Source organism: Danio aesculapii, chromosome 12 (assembly GCF_903798145.1).
Source record: "Danio aesculapii chromosome 12, fDanAes4.1, whole genome shotgun sequence".
Classification (NCBI taxonomy): Eukaryota; Metazoa; Chordata; class Actinopteri; order Cypriniformes; family Danionidae; genus Danio; species Danio aesculapii.
This window is the reverse complement of record NC_079446.1, coordinates 32,649,630-32,668,438: the sequence shown is the minus strand read 5'-3', so window position 1 is coordinate 32,668,438 and position 18,809 is coordinate 32,649,630. Positions and strand designations below refer to the sequence as shown.

The following is an 18,809-nucleotide window of genomic DNA, read 5'->3' as shown; positions in this document are numbered from 1 at the left end:
TGAGTGTAAAACACAAAGAATCCTGGAACACAGACCTTTTACTCACAATCTGACATTATTTAATGCTAAACTCTAAAACTTTTAAAAACTTTTAACATTTATATATTATTAAATATTCTAATAGTAACCTTAAATGCTAAATAATTTTGTTTTACCTGCAAATACAGAAGTCAACATTTGAAATGGATCATAAAAGTATTGGTGTTATTCATTAGCTATAGGAAAACTTTGAAGAAAGTTTTTGATCCACTTCAGATGTTGACTACTGTATTTTAGACTTGAAATTAAAACAAATATATAATATATATATATATATATATATAAAATTTGCTATATTTTCTGTAGAGTGTCAGCTTGAAATATCAATTTACATTTCCAAACATTATTTATTAAAAGATTAACCTGAGTGTAAATGAAAAAAGGTCCCCTCTTGGCTCCTCTTAACCCTGTTAGTGGTTGTGTAATGACACCAAGGCCCCCTCTTAGATAGGTAGGCAAGTGCACACACACACACACACACACACACACACACACACACACACACACACACACACACACACACACACACACACACACACACACACACACACACTTATGTACTACAGTTAATTTAGTTTATTCAGTTCACCTATACCACATGTCTCTGGCCTGTGGGGGATACCGAAGCACCCAGAGGAAACCCTTGCCACTTTATATATATTCTCTGTTCCTATATTCATACATAAACTGTATGTGGATCTGAAAAAGACATTAGGAAAGTAACCAGAAAAGACATAATGGCACGTCTCAATTCTTGCATCAAGCTAAAAAAAAGGTTTGGTGAAGAAACATACTTACACAAGCAAAAAATAACTGGTTTAATTAGCATGGCTGGCTATGGCGCTGACTCTGTGTGGTTGACGAGCATGACCGAGGTGGCACTAGCCATGGGCAAAAGGCCAAACATACAGGGAAATTACAGGGTGCCCAGGCAAGAAATAGAGACTGTGCTGCCTCCCTCTTATATTTCGCCATATCTCTAGCATAGCTACATATTTTAGCATGGAATAACCCTTGGCCTGTTTTCTGGACCTCTTTGTCTTTCCCCCCAGTTCATTCTCTCTCTGCTTTTCTCATACTGCTTCTTTATTTCTGCAATTTGGACCTTTTCTTACTTTCTCCTCCTCTGCCATTCTGTCTTTCTCTCTCCTCCCAGTGTGCACTCTAATTACCTCTCCAAACTGGCAATAAGTTGATTGCTTTACAGAGATGATGTAAGCCCCTGCCCTAGGGTACATCAGGTTGGCTTTCGCCTGCTTTATCTTGTAAAGCCTAAATTAACAGCTGGTTTGGTTTGAGTTCTTCTGGATCTGACTAAAGGATTAGGCTTCGTTCTCATGTGAGTCAATCTGGTTTGATTTATTGCAGGTCTATCAAAAAAGATCAATGGAGGCCCTTTTGAAAGTAAATCCTTAATCGCTCTTTGCACTTACGTGTCATCATTGTGAGTTTTCTCTCTCTCTCTCTCTCTCTCTCTCTCTCTCTCTTCCCCGCGTTCTCATTCCTTGCCTGTCTTCCACCAGCCCTCTTTTCTCCTCGTCTCATCTTGGGAACCTGGCGATCGGGAGTGTCAGTGGTATTTTGTTGTTATACGGGATGGATTTTTTTGCTCTCATTAGCCGTCCATCACCACAGCTCAAATTGAAGCCTAGCTTTGCCGGCGCAGGCCCCGATGGTGGCTCTCTGCGTATTTTTATCACAGCGCAAATCTACCTGTACGTGTCTGCACATCCCAATGCCCGCAAAACCTAGGGATGAAGATGAGTAAAATCATTTTACTTTGCAGTCTGACGGCTCAGTAGTTAACATGACTGCTGGAAATGTTGGCCAATATGGATTTAGATGACCACGGTATAAATAGATTCATTAATTTGCAGATTGACATTTATGGAAGAATTAGTAAGTGAATGGAACATAAGGATGGGTGATATTGCAAAAAAAAAATTCACGAAATCATGTTTTATATAATTCGAAATCGATAATTATTGAATATTTTTTAACAATACATTTAGGAATATTCAGATTTTTTAACCACTTTGTTTTAATGAAAATAAAATAAACATAAGCGTTAAAGAGACTCTTAAACTTGATAAATAAAACATTACAAAGTGTGTGCAATGGTAAAGCAAATACCAAACAATCAAAGCAAACTTTAAGGCGTGAATAGTAATGGTACAGTTAACCTCAAACTATGTAAACAAAACTAATTATTATGATAATCAAATCTGAGCTTTCAAGTTAAGGATCTAACCATCATTAATCAAATACATATTGCAACATTTCAAATTGTGAAGTTGGATAACTACATTACCCCTTACGCTAAAGAAATCTTTCAGATTGGGAGCTAGTGTCTGGGATGCACAAGAAAAGAAACCAAAAAGCCATTTTGGCGACATCCTTACATGCTTTTTTATTTACAATTTCCTCACTGCTGCTGTATGGTACTCATTTTCACATGTGTTGTTATTCTGACCTGAAGTAACAAGTGCGTACACGTAGATTCCTTGACCATTTACAATGGACTTTGCCGTTAATCTGCCGTTATTACTGAAATGTGTATATTCCATACAAAGCGTGAAGCAGATTGGTTAGTTCTACTTACATGAATTGCAGTGCGCTTGCGGCATTCGGAAAAGTTCAGATGTTTTTAACTATAAAAACGTGCGCACCGCCTGCACAACATATCGTGCACCTCCATTGGAAATGACAAACTTACACCCAAAGTTTATTAGCAGTGCTTCCAACTGGTGCGCGCTAAAATTGAAACTACGTTCGGTCAATAAATATCAATGCCGATTTTATCACCTAGCCCTAATGGAACAGAATTCCAATGTTTTAAGACACGTTTTTATAGTGTAGCTATTTAGTTTTTTTAACCTGACATGGCATTTTAGAATTGTTCATAAGAGGCGACACAAAGGCCAAAGACATCCAGCTGGCACAAATTTATACAAAGAATTACACAAGTGAAGAGACAGCCCCTGGATGACCTGGAAACTGAAATGGGATCTGCTTGTCTTTAATATTCCTCCCCTCTCATTCCCACTTTCTTTGACTTGCTCCTTCTCTCCTCTATTCTTTTAACAACAGGCCTATTATCCACAATCATTTTTTTCCCCTCCCTCTCAAGGCCATGACTCTTAAAGAATCTGGTGTTGGAGCAGAGACACTGGCATGGCCTCACACACACAAACACACACAATCACAGACCAGTAGCTGTGGTCAAACAATGTGTATTAATAAAATATAGATCATGCATGCTGTTTGGTTTGAAGCTTGAATTGAACAACTAGGATAGGGATGGTGGTCAAACAGTATCTGTTTAAGCTCGGCTTTAAGAGCTTAACATTTTTGTCAAGCCAGTCATAAATGGACAAACTAAATACATATTCACACACTCTTCTTTTAGAGGTAGTTGAAAAAGCATTTCATTAGATTTGTTTTTGTTGTGTATATTAGGCTTCTGTCAGTCTCAGATGTTCTTGTTTCAAATAATATATGGTATCATCATGTTACTGGCCTAAAAGATTATTTTACAAGTATAATATCCAAAAAACATACTTATTGTATTGTATCTTACTGCATCGTAGATGCATGATCCGAGTTAATAATAATAATAATAATAATAATAAACTTTATTTTTATATAGCGCCCTTAAAAGGCACTCTTCATTCATAAAATGTGCAGCATTAAAAGACACAAGGATAAATGTAAAAATGGAATAATAAAAATAATAAAAACAAAAATAATGATAGATCTAAAATGATAGACATTGTTTTGCATGTCAAATAAATCAATTCAAAAATCAAATCAGTCATCATTATACCCCCACATTTATTCTGTTTTCACTACTATCCTCGCCTCATTCAAACACAATGATTGTGTTTTGTGCTGGATTTGATTCTGCATGTGTGTGGTGCTGAGAAAAGCAGATCGATGTCAAGTTCAGGTGTGTCCTCCTGACTGGCTGGCAGAGCAGGGCCGAGGGGCCGAGCAGGCGGGAGGAAGGGAATTGACAGGGTACGTGGGAAGGAAGGGCTCGCTGTCAGCCAGACAGACCTCTTAATCCTATAGCCCTGGGGAAAGGGTGTGTGTGCATGCACGTGTAGACCTATATTTGTGCATGTGTGTGTGTGCAAAATCTCCAAGCAGAGGTTATTTGGTTTAAATACACCTCAGCTGAGCCTATTGTATCCATATGTGTGGGTCTTGTGTCTGTTTTTGTGTTGGTTTGTGAAGGGCAGCATTTTATACGCCATTGTTTGCTGTAAGTCGGACGTCTTATTGTATATTTATGTGAGTATGACACAATGTGTGAGAGGGGAAGGAGGGTGGAGTAGTGGATCTGTCGGTGAGGTATCATACACATTTTGTGCCCATGAGCCTTTCTCTCGGCACACCCTCATTGTTTTCAACACTTCACTGTAAAAGACCCAGAAAGGAACGATTGCATCACCTCAGAGTTCGTTAAAGCAAAGCACACTATTTAGCCACATTCCATACAAGCCTGCTGTCTCTCTAGCTTGCATTCCCACCCTCCCTCTCTCTCTCTCTCTCTCTCTCTCTCTCTTTTTGGCATAGACTTTTGCATATATCACGGGCTGCCAGGCTAAGAGCCTGGGACTTCCCCACGCCACACTCCAAGCCTTTGATCCCTTGCTTTGGAGGTAACATCAAAAGGAGAGGCATAGAAAGGCAGCTACTACTGTGAAGTTCAATGTTCAACTTGATGGCTTGGCTGAGGGCTTTTTTTTCTGTACTGCTTCCCCCAGCTGACAAAAACACACAGTTTGTAGCCAAGGCTTTTTTTCCAGTGCATGTTAACCTTTATAGAACACATCTGTAAAAAAACAAAACCCACCCCCAACACCATCTAAATCTGCATGTCCGTGTCTTGCAGCATTGCATGCAGGATGCGTTGGAATCAGAGCCGGAGCATTGTTAACGCAGCATTGCAATGAGTTGCATCAATGGATAGAGTGGAGACAGAAAATGAGACAGAGATGCAGCTACATGCAAGCTCAGGTGCACACGTCATCCGCATCTGTTACCTGTTCTGGGTTAGTTTTTAGCAAATGCTATGAAGCAAATGCACATCAAATTGTAATTTATTTCTGTTTAATAAGGTCGTAAAACTGCTGCCACACTAGAATTGTCCATGCAAACATCAGAAGCAAGCTCAAGTAATGAAGTGAAGTAGATGCTGTGATTTCCTATTTAGTACATAATATATAGTTTTTTTAATAATTACATTTATTGTGAACATAATAATCAGAAAAACCTTTCTTAAAAAATAGCAATGCTTACCAGCTAGTAGAGGATGCACGATTAATCTGAAAAAGATCACGATCTTAATTCCACCCTACACACAATCTTAATTCAGCTTTTCTATGATGCAGTCAATTATATTTTCAAGGTCAGCAAGGAAGCCTAAAGGCAGTCGCATAAGTCTTCACATTGTTTTATATATGTTGCTTAGCAACATGGACACCTCCAAATGGTGTTGAAAGTGTAACAAACTGTATATATAAGGTATAATTCACCCAAAGAAGTAATTTCTGTCTTAATTTAATGATAAATTCACGGCCGCGAAATCACACGTGAGCTGACACACTGTTTGTTTACTACAGAGAGGATGTGTGCGTGTCAACGAATAATGTCTACTTTAGTGAACAGAACCTGCACGTGAATAACAGCTAATAAAGTTGTAAATAACTTTCAGTTTGCGGCACATAAAGATCATTTGGGAGCCGCGCAGGAAAGTATAATTGCATGTGTGTGTTTTTTTCCCTCAGAGTGATGGCAGCCATGACATGAGCGCACTCTGCAGTGAAAGTGAAACTGAAAGTGCGCACATCATTTAACTGATCATATCGCATTTAAGAGTTATGATTACGACAAGCATTTGATATGTTTTTTCTTTCATAGTGAACACAAAGTGTTGTGCATGAAAATAAATGTTTACTGGGTCAGTATAGCTACTGTAGCCTATATAATGTTGAATATAATGCAGGAGGGAATCTAATAATGACAAATGTCTCACCAGTGAAAAAAATGGTCTATTAATGTTGTCTGACAAATGACAAGCACATGTCTCAAACATAATAATTCAACTTTAGAATTATGAATAGTTGTATTCTGATGTCATCACTTTACTGTGCATTAATAATCAGGTCATTTTAAAAATCTGCTCATTCAAAGTCCACCATTTAAAGTCTATACAGAATTTAGCATTTTAACCAACAGTAGACCTGCACATAGGCCTAATAATATTATTTTTGTTTACCATATGTTTGAGAAATAACAATAATAATAGCCTACTCATATTAACCTTTATTTTACATCTACAGAATTGTGAGAAAATCATGATCTTGATCATTTTAGCCAGAATCGTGCAGCCCTAGACTTCTAGTCTATTTTGTACATTTCAGTTGCATTTAAACACTTTTTTCATTAAGGAAAGTTGCATACACTTGAGTCCAGCACAGACGTATCTAATGCATCACATGAACAGACCTCTTAGCATGAGTCTGACATGATTTACTGTTTATCTAAAAGTAGAGATTAGTTTTCATCCTGCATTACCATTCATCCAATCTGCATCTAGCCGCACATATAACTCAAATCAACACACATGCGCACACAGACAGACAAAGAAAGAACCTCCAGCTAATCTCTGCAGAACCAGCGTGATCATTAGCCAATAGAGGGTTGTTTTGGAGACGTTCACCTGAAAATAGGTATCTGCTTAAGCTTTTAGAGTTATAGAGTTTAATTGCAGGCATTTTTTAAAGTTTATTTGAGCTTTTTTTTTTGTCCCAGTGCCCCGTCACCCCCATTTATGGTTTGGGAAGACAGGTCTGCTGTCTACCCAGGAGAGACACAGAGCTGGTGAGAGTTGCTTAAAGAGTGCATTAAAGATTCAGCAGTAATTGCTACGTGTAATGGTGTCTGTTGCTGCTGTTTGTGGATGGATGTCTACAGTAATTAACAGAGAGGTGGAGGAGGGGTTATGTGTGCTCATGAAGCTTTTTTTGGGGTGAGGGGCATCATTGGTGTGCATTACTGTAAAATCATTACCACAGTTTATTTGGAGGTGAAGGGTTCTCTTCATGGGGTGCAGAGGAGAAGAGAGGGGTCGCACCGTCACCCATGGTGCTTTGCCCGGAGCTCCCACTGCATGACCTTCCCTGGGTCTTATTGTCATCCATGCCTCCTCCATTTTAATGAGCTCTAATAACCAGTTATTTATTTATTTATTTGAGAGCAAAAGAACGGCCTTGTCCCGGAAGGTAGTTATAGGCTCAAGAACAGGTCATTAGCATTGTTATTCTTTGCATACCTTATGCCAATAAGCATTAAGTCGACTGCTAGGTAAATAGTGACAATTCAGATCAATAGATTGCATAAAAAGACATATTCCTGTATTACATAGTGCAAAAATGATCCAACAAATACAAATTCGCAGGTAGCTGAGAGCGAGCAAGGTCTGGTCTGTATAAATCTGCCTGTAGTGTTTGCTCTACACTGTGCCTGTTTGATGTTCCCTCAGTATGGTTAGGGTTTATGTTTTGGGGTAAAATCTGAAGGGTGTCCTGCCTAGATGTTTCTGACCTGCAACCATTTTGAATTTTGAGGCAGATAATGGTGCTCAGATGCACTCAGGGACCAAACCTTATGAATATGGAGTTTGGAGTGCTTCAAGGTTGTTTTTGTGTGTGTATGTCTGTGTGTGTGTCGGTTTGAACACGTTTGAAGGTTGTTGTTGCTGCAGGAGGTGAAACTAGTCTTTATTTTGAACTTGAGAGTGTGCACTAGTGTTGTAATTACCTCCTCGTAGTGGCCAAGAGTGAGCCCTGACTGTACACTACAGCTGACCCACAGCTGAAAATGTGTGTTTAAACATGAGCTCCACAGTCCAAATGCTATGCCAACCAAGTGTTAACTCTGCAGGTCCTATGAGCAGGCACACCTTGCACTAAACGTAGTTGGCAAGGAGGTCAGTTTATTGGATTCCATATGGTAGGAATAACTTTTGGTGTGTATATACTGTAGGATGTGTAGATGTGCAGCTCTTGAGTGCATTGCTAGGCCTTAGCTGACTCTATGTCTCATTATGGGCCCTGCTGGAGAAGACACCAACCATGAATGCTAGAGCCTGCAGGGCTATTTATGGGGCAGTCTTAAGGGGCCCATAATCAGCCAGAAGAGAACGAGAGAGAACCAGAGGAAGAAAGGGTAGAGGCAGACTTTTTTTGGGAAATAATAATTATAATTCAAGAGTCTCATTAGAAGAATTGTAGCTGATCATATAAAACGACTTTAAGACAAAACAAGCTCTCAACTTGCCTTTCTTAACAAACCAGGTAAGAGTATTGGGCAAGTGTCAGGCCACATGATTAATATTCAAGAGCTCATAAACAGGGTATCTTCTATTTTCAGATCATTTTTATGTCCCTTGGGTGTAAGAAAAAGGTTGTTCAAAACACACGCATAAACTTGGTCTTGCTTACTTGAAATTTGAATGGATTTACACTGTGTTCCTCTGTTGTGCAAGCACCAAATGCTGTGTCAGCAATCATGGACTCTATAGAGGAACCTGTCGCTCTGTCCAACTGTCTCCTAGAGAGAAGGTTTGTTTGTTTTACTGCCTCATCAAGCAAGGAGGACGGCTGCTCTTAAGGAGCTAGTCTGGCCTTGAGGCTTGGCAGAATGTTTTTATGACCTTCTTGGTTGTATGTGTGCACTGAAGTTCTTGCCTAACACAGTCTGAATGTTTCAGGTGAATCAGCTGCTGTTTGACTAATACAAGAGCCAACACCTGCTATGCAAACAGAGCACAAGTTCAACCAAATGCATCTTGTGCTACCGTGCTACAATATATATGTATGTGTGCGTTTTTTAGTGTTATAAAAATACACAAAAAAATATATAGTCATGTAAAAATCAAGTTAGGTAGGGGTAGATGCTTTATTTTGACATTAATGTTGCAACTAAACAGACTCAACAATATTAAACCCATTTGATAAAATGAGGGTGAATCAGTGATAACAGAATTTCAAATTTGACCAGTTAAAAAAATTGTAACTACACGTCGCAAAGACACAAAGCGCAAGCTCTCTGATTGGTAAGCTTGGTAGCTGTGGCGAGTGAATATAAAACAAGTATAATAATATAACAATATAAAGCTGTGGGTTGGGGGTGAGAGCCACGTGAACCCATTGGAATGAGTGTTTTCAAATGTTGAGTCCCGTGAAGGAGCTCTTGATGGAGACTTTTATTTTGTGTTTACCTTATGATTAAAGTTGTTGCATGTCTGCTGGTTGCCGCCTCTGAATGAGCGTGTTTTAGCTACTTGAACATTAAGGAAGAATTAATTCAGAAAAAATAAAACAACCGGGAAGAAACTCGACACAGAGGAACATAAAAACCGTCCTAGCGTTTCGGAAGTGTTATTCCAGAGCAACACAAATAGCCGATCCTAGGACGCCGATCACTCGACGCAGAAGTATAAACCAGCCCTAAGCCAAATGCTTTTGTTCACATAAACTTGTATGTTAATTCTAAATCACAAGTCTTTTGTCTTTGCTTCTTTAATTATGCCCTTGGTGGCAGTGCTGAGAATACCATCTGCATTCATGCTATTGTATTGTACTATAGGCTTTTTGGAAAAAAACACCAAAGCATACTTGCTTGAAGCATATGTGTTCACATACTTTTGTATGTTTCAAACCTAAGTTTTAAAAGATGTCTATTTCGCAGGACGTTTGAATGAACAGGTTTAGAGGCAGTGAGAAAGAAAAATGTCAGTGGGAGTTTATGTGTAGAGGGCCAAGGTGAGAGGTGAGGGGATGGAGGAGATCAGACTGGGGTCTTTGGCTCTGTGCTGTCAGTGTGCTGAGAACCCCCCAGCGGTTCCAGCTTTGGAGTAAATATGGGCCCCGCGGACCCTCTCCCGCCCCGGGGCACACAAACCCCAGGCCTGCCCACATTCCAGCTTTATTTTCCTGGTTGCAGAATGCCTCAGGCAATCTGAGCTGGTGGGGTGTTCTTTTCTCTTTTTTTCCTTTATTTACTCATAAAATGTGTATTAGAAGAACTAAGCAAGTGTGAAGAGCCTTCGTGTAGACTAACTTTCAGTTTCATCTAGTGTTGAGCTACTCCTCCTCCTCTTCCACCCCTCCATCCCTAGCCCCCACCTTCAGCATGCTTCTATCCATCCGAAATGAAGGCTATTTGAATGTTTCAAGCAAACATACAAAGACAGACAGGGGCGCACACACACACACACACAAACACGTGCTTTCTTTCTTTTTTCTCATTCTCTCTACCTCTCTAGAGATGGGAGTCTCACAGATGGGCAGATCCCTTCTCTTTGGATCAGTGAATTTCAAAGAGCCTGTCTGGATCATTATTATGTCCTTTCCCCCCAAAATTTCTCCTCTTGAGAGAGTGGGTGTATTAAGTGCTGGTCTGTATGTATCCACGCATGACTGTTCTTCAGCACCTGTGAACAAAACAATGGGCTTTTTATTGTTTCTTGTTCAATGGGAGTGATATATATCACAATATGTATTCAAAAACTTACGTGGATCTCAAACCATACCTAGTGACAAGCACGTATGGAAGCTTCATCTGTTTGTAAATGCTGCATTTATTTACAGAAAGAGGAAACAAGAAGGTGGTTTCGAGCAAGTGATCATGAAATTCAAACTTAGGTTATAGAGCTCTACTACATGGTAGACCATCCAACCACTTCTGCGTTTACTTGCACAGTTATTATTTTGTTCATGGTTTTGTTTAATTCTTGCAGTTAGCAAGAAGTCAGCTCTTACACCCTTGGTACATGTGTCGTAGTCATAGTTATTCATTTGTCCTTGACCCCTGTGCAAAGATGGTCTGGTATATTTCTCTGCTTAGTTGAGCACCTCTAGTGAGAACCTGGCCCACAGGGTGCTTGCCGTGTTCACATTTCCCTATGCGCATTGTTTATGTGGTTGGAATGATATCTGATGCTGTGGTTCATCCTGCGCTGGACAGTTGAAAATATATCCACATTCCTCTTTGGCAAAGTAGACATCTGATTTGTCTGATTGTGGTAAAGCCTTTGCTCTTAATCCAAAAAACAAACTAAACATATCATTTACATGGCTTAAATTTGGTTATCACATTTAGTTGTTTGCTCTAGTTTACGTACTGTTACAGACGCTTCCACAATCCACATGTCACTTGCTGTAGGCATATCAGTGTCAAATGGAATTCTGGTTTGTTTTTCCATGAAGAATGAAGTGTTACTACAAAGGTCAGGTCGCAAAACTCAGATTTGGTTTAGGTGAAAAGATTTTGCCAGAAAACCAGATTAAACAACTTGTGGTCTCTGGTGTTTTCTCTCTCTCTGTCTTTCTGACTCTGTCTCTTTCTCCCCGAAGTCTCCAGGCAGTAGAGGGACAGAGGGAGAGTTCATCCTTTTGGGAGGATTTAGAGGGCTCCCTTGTCTTTCACTTCATCAGAGACAATTGAGTCATTCATTCCTATTGTAGCTGCGCTGAGGCAAGGCAGTAGAAGGCGAAGCAGGGCTTGAGGGTTCGCTGAAGGGTGGGGGAGGCGAAGGGGAGCCCCTGCTGTTGGGGCCCCAGGACAGAGTGAGCACTCTGGGTAAGTCTGAAGATTTGGGGGAGGGTACAGAGTTCTCTTGAGCTCCAGAGCAATTTGTCACATCAGAATAGCACTTGAGTTACGTGGAAGGGGGCCTCCTAGCTGGAGAGTTTTTAGAAGGCACAGAAGAGGCAGGGGGAGGTCAGAGGTCATGGCCTTCTCAAACCCAAGTGGTTCATTCGTCAGCGGGCCAGGGGTGGTGGAAAGGGCTGCACTATGAGAGAACACTGCTGAGACTTTGGCACTGGTCTAGGCTCAGCTTTCCTTGGCATGCTTGTAAAACCTGCAGGAGGGATTAGACCAAGGGAAAAGTCTGAAGTGGATATGCCTGTCAGGGTATGTGCACTCGATTTTCAGCACCCACACTAGCCAAGGTTTCACCTTTCACCTCATCTGAACTAAACGGCACAAGCTGGAGCACAGGATGTCACCTGGCCTCTGGTACACTTGTTATTATTGCACATTCTCTTTGCATTAAACATGAGCTCATCCCAATAGGATCTTCAAGATTGTCATTCCCGTCCACCTGTCAACAGTTATTTTCAGCATCCCAGCAATTGTTCAGCTAGTTCGAGGTGATTATGTTCAAGTTGATTCTGAAGTAGTCCAAAGATCCCTCTAGGCATTGCAATAGGCCTGCATCCTGCTGTAAAACCATCTCTAATCATTACTTATTTAGTTCTTTTCTTAATGTACGGTATTAGACAATCAGCCAGGCAAACATAGAGTATTATAACTATGATTTCACTTCATGGTTTCTTGCTGTAATGACAAGTTTTTGCTTTCCTTTTTGTCACTGGAAAAGTGAAGCTTAGAATGTCCTTATGTGAAGAGTAAAGTCTCTAAGGAGGCCAGGCAAGGTCAAACTAACTCCACCGATAGGCTAGAGGAATGAAAAGCATGAATCTTTTTGATTGGATAGAGAGTGGGAACTGGAAAATTTACCTCGATTGGCTGGATCTGGTCAGGCACAGTGATGAATTTGATTCTGATTTGTGGTTCGCTTGGGCCAAGTTTTTTTAGTTGAATTGAAGCCCAGTGGTTGATGTCCTGACTGCATCAGAGGCCAAGTTACAAGGCCGACCGACTTGTCAGAAGTTTCCTTTGGGGATCTGATAAAGTATAGCACAGCATGCATTAGGCCTTAAAATGAGCACTATTTTTTCATGTGAAGTGTACTCTAAATTCATTTTTCATGTTATGGGCTCAAGACTGCATCAAAAAATTGCCCATAGGTTAAGAAATTGAACCTTAGCTGCTTCATTCCTGTCATCGTTCTTTCTTAAATTTTGTTTTATATTCTTTCTCTGCATTCCTTTATCGTTGTTTTGAATTTTGTTTGATCAATTTTAAATGCTAGTTCCTTAAATGTTTTGGCATCAGCCAAGCCCACATGCAAATTCACCCAACTCTCTTATTTAGCCACATAGATGGTTTGAATACTTATTTGAATTAATTTAGCCAGTGAACAGAGCAGCGGTTTCCAAAGGTCACCCTTTAACCTCAGTATATGTTGCTTTTCAGGTTTCCCAAAATATTAGCAAGACCCAGCTAACCCATGACCTGTGTAATTTGACAAATGCACTGGCCATACTTTAAGTGTTGGGAGTGCGTAGACCTTAATATTTCTTGAGATATGAAACACTCATGACTCTGAGTGCAGTCTTAGTAAAGGTCACTTGCTCACAGACAGCCAGTTGTCTTCTAAGCTTCCATGTTGACAGGTTAAAGTTCAGGGGTCAAGTTCACTTGTCTTTGGCTGATGGACATTAACCAAAGGAGTTTTGGGACAGTAACAGCAGGTCTGTAATGGTCCTCAGCATGTGATCTCTAAGACACAGTGTGCATGATTTGCATGGGTTGGGTTTTGCTAAGTCCATTGGTGGGAACCGACATATGACCCCAGAAATGGTGTCCATCAACAGGACTCCATGTCAGAGTTCAGGGCTCTGTATTTGGGGCAGAGGAAAGATAGAATGGTATTTTGACTTCGTGTTACTGAGTGAACTGGATAGGATATTTATATACTTAAAGTTTTGTATATTAATATCTTGTATGTATGCTTTATTTAAAACTATGTTCTAAATGCGATTTTATATTATATTTTCAAAATGTTATGGAAGAATTTGAGAATGCTTTCAAGCTTTTCATAGTGATTATGAAGATTATTTTCATATGTTGATTTTTAGAGGCATGTAAGGGCTCATAAAAGCGCTGTTTGCGTGTATGCACCTCTGATAAAGTCCAGGTCAATCATTCATGGGGACAGTCGCTGCGATGACTCAACGTCACACCCTTATTATGTGTACTGGGAAAAATGCTGAAGTCCACCTGGAATTCCAGCGGCCAATAAAACATCTGGGCATGATTAAACTAGAAAGAAAAGTTAACACATCCACCCTAATGCATTTGAGTTTGTCATTTAAAAGAATGGTTTATGTGAACGACAAGCGTAAAGGCTGATTTATACTTCTGCGTCAAGTGCACATGTATGGTCCGGCGCAGCCTTCGCACAGTCACATATCCCTCGCCGTGGCTGTCGCACACGCTGATGCACATCTCAGAAAATTTAACTACACATCGCAACGTCGCCTAGGGCAAGCTCTGTGATTGGTCGGTTAGGTACCGGTGATGAGCGTGGGCGGTGCTGAGTGCCATGAGCCCGATGGAATGAGTGTTTACAAGTGTCGAGTCCCGTGAAGGAGCTCCAGATAAAAACTTTTGTTTTGTGTTTACATTATGATTAATGTTGTTGCACGTCCACCGGTTCCCCCCTCCAAATTAGCGCGTTTGAGCTTGTACATTAAGGTGGGGTTCAGAAAGACAAAACACCTACGAAGAAACTCGACAGGAACATTAATAACCTACTGCCAGCTAGCGTTTCGGAAGTGTTATTGCAGAGCAACACAAAAGTATAAATGCAGAAGTATAAATGCATGACTACGTGCAAGGCTGGTGCCGTGGGTCACGCTGATTACTCAACGCAGAAGTATAAACCAGCCTTCAGATGTAAATTAATCATTAGTTTCAATTGTCAAGGTTTTCCACCTCATGCATCATTCGACCTCAGATCTTTTTGACATAATTTATTTTTGTTTACTTTTTCTTTTCATGTCACAGTCACTTTTTATTTGAGATATTTTAGCTTTTATGTTGTGTTTCCCTTTGTTTTCTGCATTATTAACATGTTTTTCTTTTGTTTTTCTCCATTCTTTTCTTTCTGCCATCCAGTATCTACAGATGAAATGGCCCCTGCTAGATGTTCAAGCAGGAAGTCTTCAGAGTAGACAAGCACTTAAAGATGCCAGGTCACCTTCTCCAGCACACATCGTTGTAAGTAACACCCATGAGTCATTGCATTTACAAAGCTCTTTGTTCTACAGCACAGTCCATGAAAACTTCCTGTATCCTGTGTATTTGGTGCTTTGGGACCTTACGCTCCTCTCCTAATTCACAGCTGTCTATTGGATGACATATAAGTAACTGTAAATCCGATTGCATTGGAAAATGATATGTCACATGGGTGCTTTTGGTTTTTAATATGGCTTTTTTATGGAAACAAGAGGGTGAGATATCCACATGTGTAGCTTAGCAGAAGCTTTTTTTTATCCTCAATTCGGATGGTGCAAAGTGGCAGAGGACAAATCATCTTTACAGTGGAGACGGATAATTAAAACCCATGCTAAGCTTGGTTCAGGGAATGAGTGTGTGGAGTAGAGATGCTATGTTTATTTTGTTTTATGTGCTGGATCCTCTGCGCTGGTGCTGTTATACATGTGTTTAACGCTAAATTTATCACTCTTCAAGGTTAGCCATGCTTCTGGGCAGAAATAATGTTACAGTGTTAAAACATCACGTTATTGATTCCCTTCCTTGGACAATAGACCAAATTTGATTTTGGTCTTTCCATTGTGGTTCAGGGGTTTGGGGGCATCATTGTGTTTCCATAGTTACTGGACACAACAGAGTGCCTTCAAGGTCAAGTTTAGGAATCCAATAAAATAATGCATTGGATTCAGTGCAATATTTTGTTAGAGAGATAAACAGAGTCTGCTTTTGGACATACCAGACTAAATTTTATTAGTGGTTCTTACTTTAAATAGGTGTGGGTTGTTTGTTTTTCCATTTGTTTTACTGTGGTGCTGTGATATACTGGAATGCATTCCCAGATACAATTTAAAGGGATTGAGTTGGTCAAAATGTGACTTTTTGATCACACATGTGGAATTGTCATACTAAAAGTAGACCAAAAATGAACAGTTAAATTAATTCTTCTCTTAATGGCTGAAGTAGAAAATGATGGTTGGCTGTGACATTCAGGGTGTGTTAACAGTTGGCAGACTTGATTAAATAAACAGTCATTTAAGTGTAATCGCTGCATCTAAATCTTATGCACACCAAACAAATAAACCAAGACTGCTGAAAACAAAGGGTTTCAATTTACTTCACCAATTGAAGTGTGGTGCGCACATTGATATTTGAAAAAAATAAACTAAAAATATCCAAAAGCAGGACATAAAAATGACATAATCCTCAAGAATTCCGGTCAGAGTAATGTTTCCCATTAGGCATGGGACGATAGCTATTTTCAAGATATACCGCTGTTTACAAAAGTTAAGGTTTTAAAACCATCAAAATTTTCTGTTTTATTCTGTCTGTTCCGTTTGTTTGTTTTTTTTTACATTTTTGTTTGTTTGTTCCTTAGGACAACAGTATCAATATTTGGACTCTCAGTCAATATTTGGACTCTCAGTAGTGATTATTAAACCACACTGAACTGAGCTAAACTGAACTGAACTTAAACACTACAAACTGAACTACACTGTTCCTATTTACTGTGACCTTTTATGTGAAGCTGCTTTGACACAATCTACATTGTATAAGCGCTATACAAATAAAGGTGAATTATCTCCAGCAGAAAAGATATCCAAAGATGCTGTTTTAAATTTAAATTGTTTACTACTCGACCGATAGAAAAATACGTATGAATGTGAGTAGTATGAATGGAGTTCGGACGTACTACATCCGCCATTTTATCATGACCACGTGACACACCCGCTTAACTCCCATTCATGAATTCTCTCTCGGTGCATCATGGGATAACGTAGCATCCATTGGATGCACACTTCAAAATTTTGCCGGAAGAAGTAGGTCATCTGGGTACTTCTTGCATACTGTTTTTCGATTTCTATGAATTACTACTACATACTTACTTACATTACTACTACTACGACATACTACACAGCTCGCACACTGTTTTTAGCATATTATATCGTTTGGAAGTATGCAATTTCGAATGCAGCCATTGTGTTCAACGTGGAAAAAATTCTTGTTTTTTTACCCAGACATTTAAAAAGAAGAGATTTTAGAGCGGTACCCACAATACCGTGAAACTGTGATATTTTTATCCAAGGTTATCATACCGTTAGAATCATATACCGGCCCATGCCTATTGCCCATTACAGTTAAATACCGGCATTGAAAACATATCAATGAGTCTGTATGAGTTTTCAACTAATATAAATGGCACAAATTCAATGAACTTGTTTAGCTCAGCACATAGTATTGGATTTTCTGCAAGGTTTAGTTCTTTAAGGATCAGAAATGACTGTGAATGTAAAGCAAACCAGGACCAAATAACATCCTTTTCTTTTTTGGCCAAGATTAAATTAAAACAAGAGAAGTGAGTTTCAAGTATGACCACCCTAAAACTATTGGCTTTATAGTAGATATACATATCTTTATTCGCTTCTCCTCTAATATGTTAAAAAATTCTGTTATTTTAAAAAAAATTTCCGGGATCCCAGATGCTGTAAAAAACCCATAAAATAATGGCGTTAAATTACAGGAATTTACCGTAAAATAATGGACGTTAAATTACAGAAATTTCCTTAAATTAAAATTTTCGATAAATTTCTGTAATTTAATGTCTGTTATTTAATTTTTTTCCGGCACCCCAGCTGCCCGAAAAAAAACAAACTATAAAATAAGGATTTTTTTACAGTTTATTTATTTCAGTTTATTTATTTCAGCATACCGGAAATACAAAATTTAGTAATATTGTGAAATATTATTGACATTTCAAATAAATGTATTGCTGTGATGGCAAAGCATTTAAATGCCACTGTTTATATTAATAATCAATTTAAAGTGCTATCAATGTGTTATGAAGTATTAAACAACTCCTTAACACTTCAAACTATAAATAGTCCCTGTAATGAATGAAGTGCTATTTCTACTTAAGGGCTGTCTAATACGGAAACTGTAGTAAACTATTTTTTGCTTTTAAACACAGGGTAACCATCCCATGTGTGTACAGGGAAAAAAAGAGAGAAAAATGATTGTCCTCCGTCTCTGAATCATTAAATGTGTGGGAGGTAGTTAAGAACGGGCTCAGGTAAATACTGCACTTGAGTTTTATCCCTGTGACTCATGGGGCTGTAAATGCTTATCAGCACAGAGCAGTTTTCTCTATTGCCTTTTAAAAACAGCCCTAAAGACCTACAGCAAGAGTGCAAGATGGATATTTTGTATTTATTTATTTTTTGCGTTGTGTTGCGTGGTTATCAATTTATGGGAGTTTATTTCTTCGTATCATTTGAACAATATGCAACCCGAATTCTCAATTAAACCTGGTGTTTTGCATAGTTTCTTCATCTTTCAGCCTTTCTCTCTTTCTCGCTCTCCCAGTTGTGCTCTTTCTCTCTTGTGCTGACGTCTGTTTGATTTGATGTTTCCTTGGTTTGCATCATGCCGTTGGTGAATCTATCTGGAGACAGTTGGTATTGTCAGGGATAGATAACTGCAGAATGCCCTGAGCTGTATTTTATTTATTTATTTATTTATATACTTATTTTTTTGCTCCAGTCAGTCTATATACTGCCGTACGTGAAGGCCTTATCAATAAATTGTACCGTAAACAGTAGTGTCTCTTCTCTGTCGATTTGGAAGAACACCTGCCCACCTTGACCCGTGGCTCTGAAGACGCCTGTCTGCCGTGGACTGATAAGAGAGCGCCGATGGGTGTGAGATAAGGAACATAAGCCGAAGTTCAAGTGACCCAACAATCACCAATAAGAGAGATACAAACACACAGGTGGACAGCGGGAGAGAAG

The 18,809-nt window shown here is 39.3% G+C and overlaps 1 protein-coding gene across 11 annotated transcripts in view; it reads left to right on the top strand.

Moving 5' to 3' along the window:
• The window catches only part of tcf7l2 (transcription factor 7 like 2), a 129,134-nt gene that overhangs the window by 16,513 nt on the left and 93,812 nt on the right, over nt 1–18,809 (top strand). For all 11 annotated transcript variants that reach the window (XM_056469560.1, XM_056469559.1, XM_056469558.1 and 8 more), the window contains exon 4: nt 14,926–15,027. In XM_056469560.1, the coding sequence (XP_056325535.1) occupies nt 14,926–15,027 (102 nt within the window). The remainder of the gene's footprint in view (nt 1–14,925; nt 15,028–18,809) is intronic.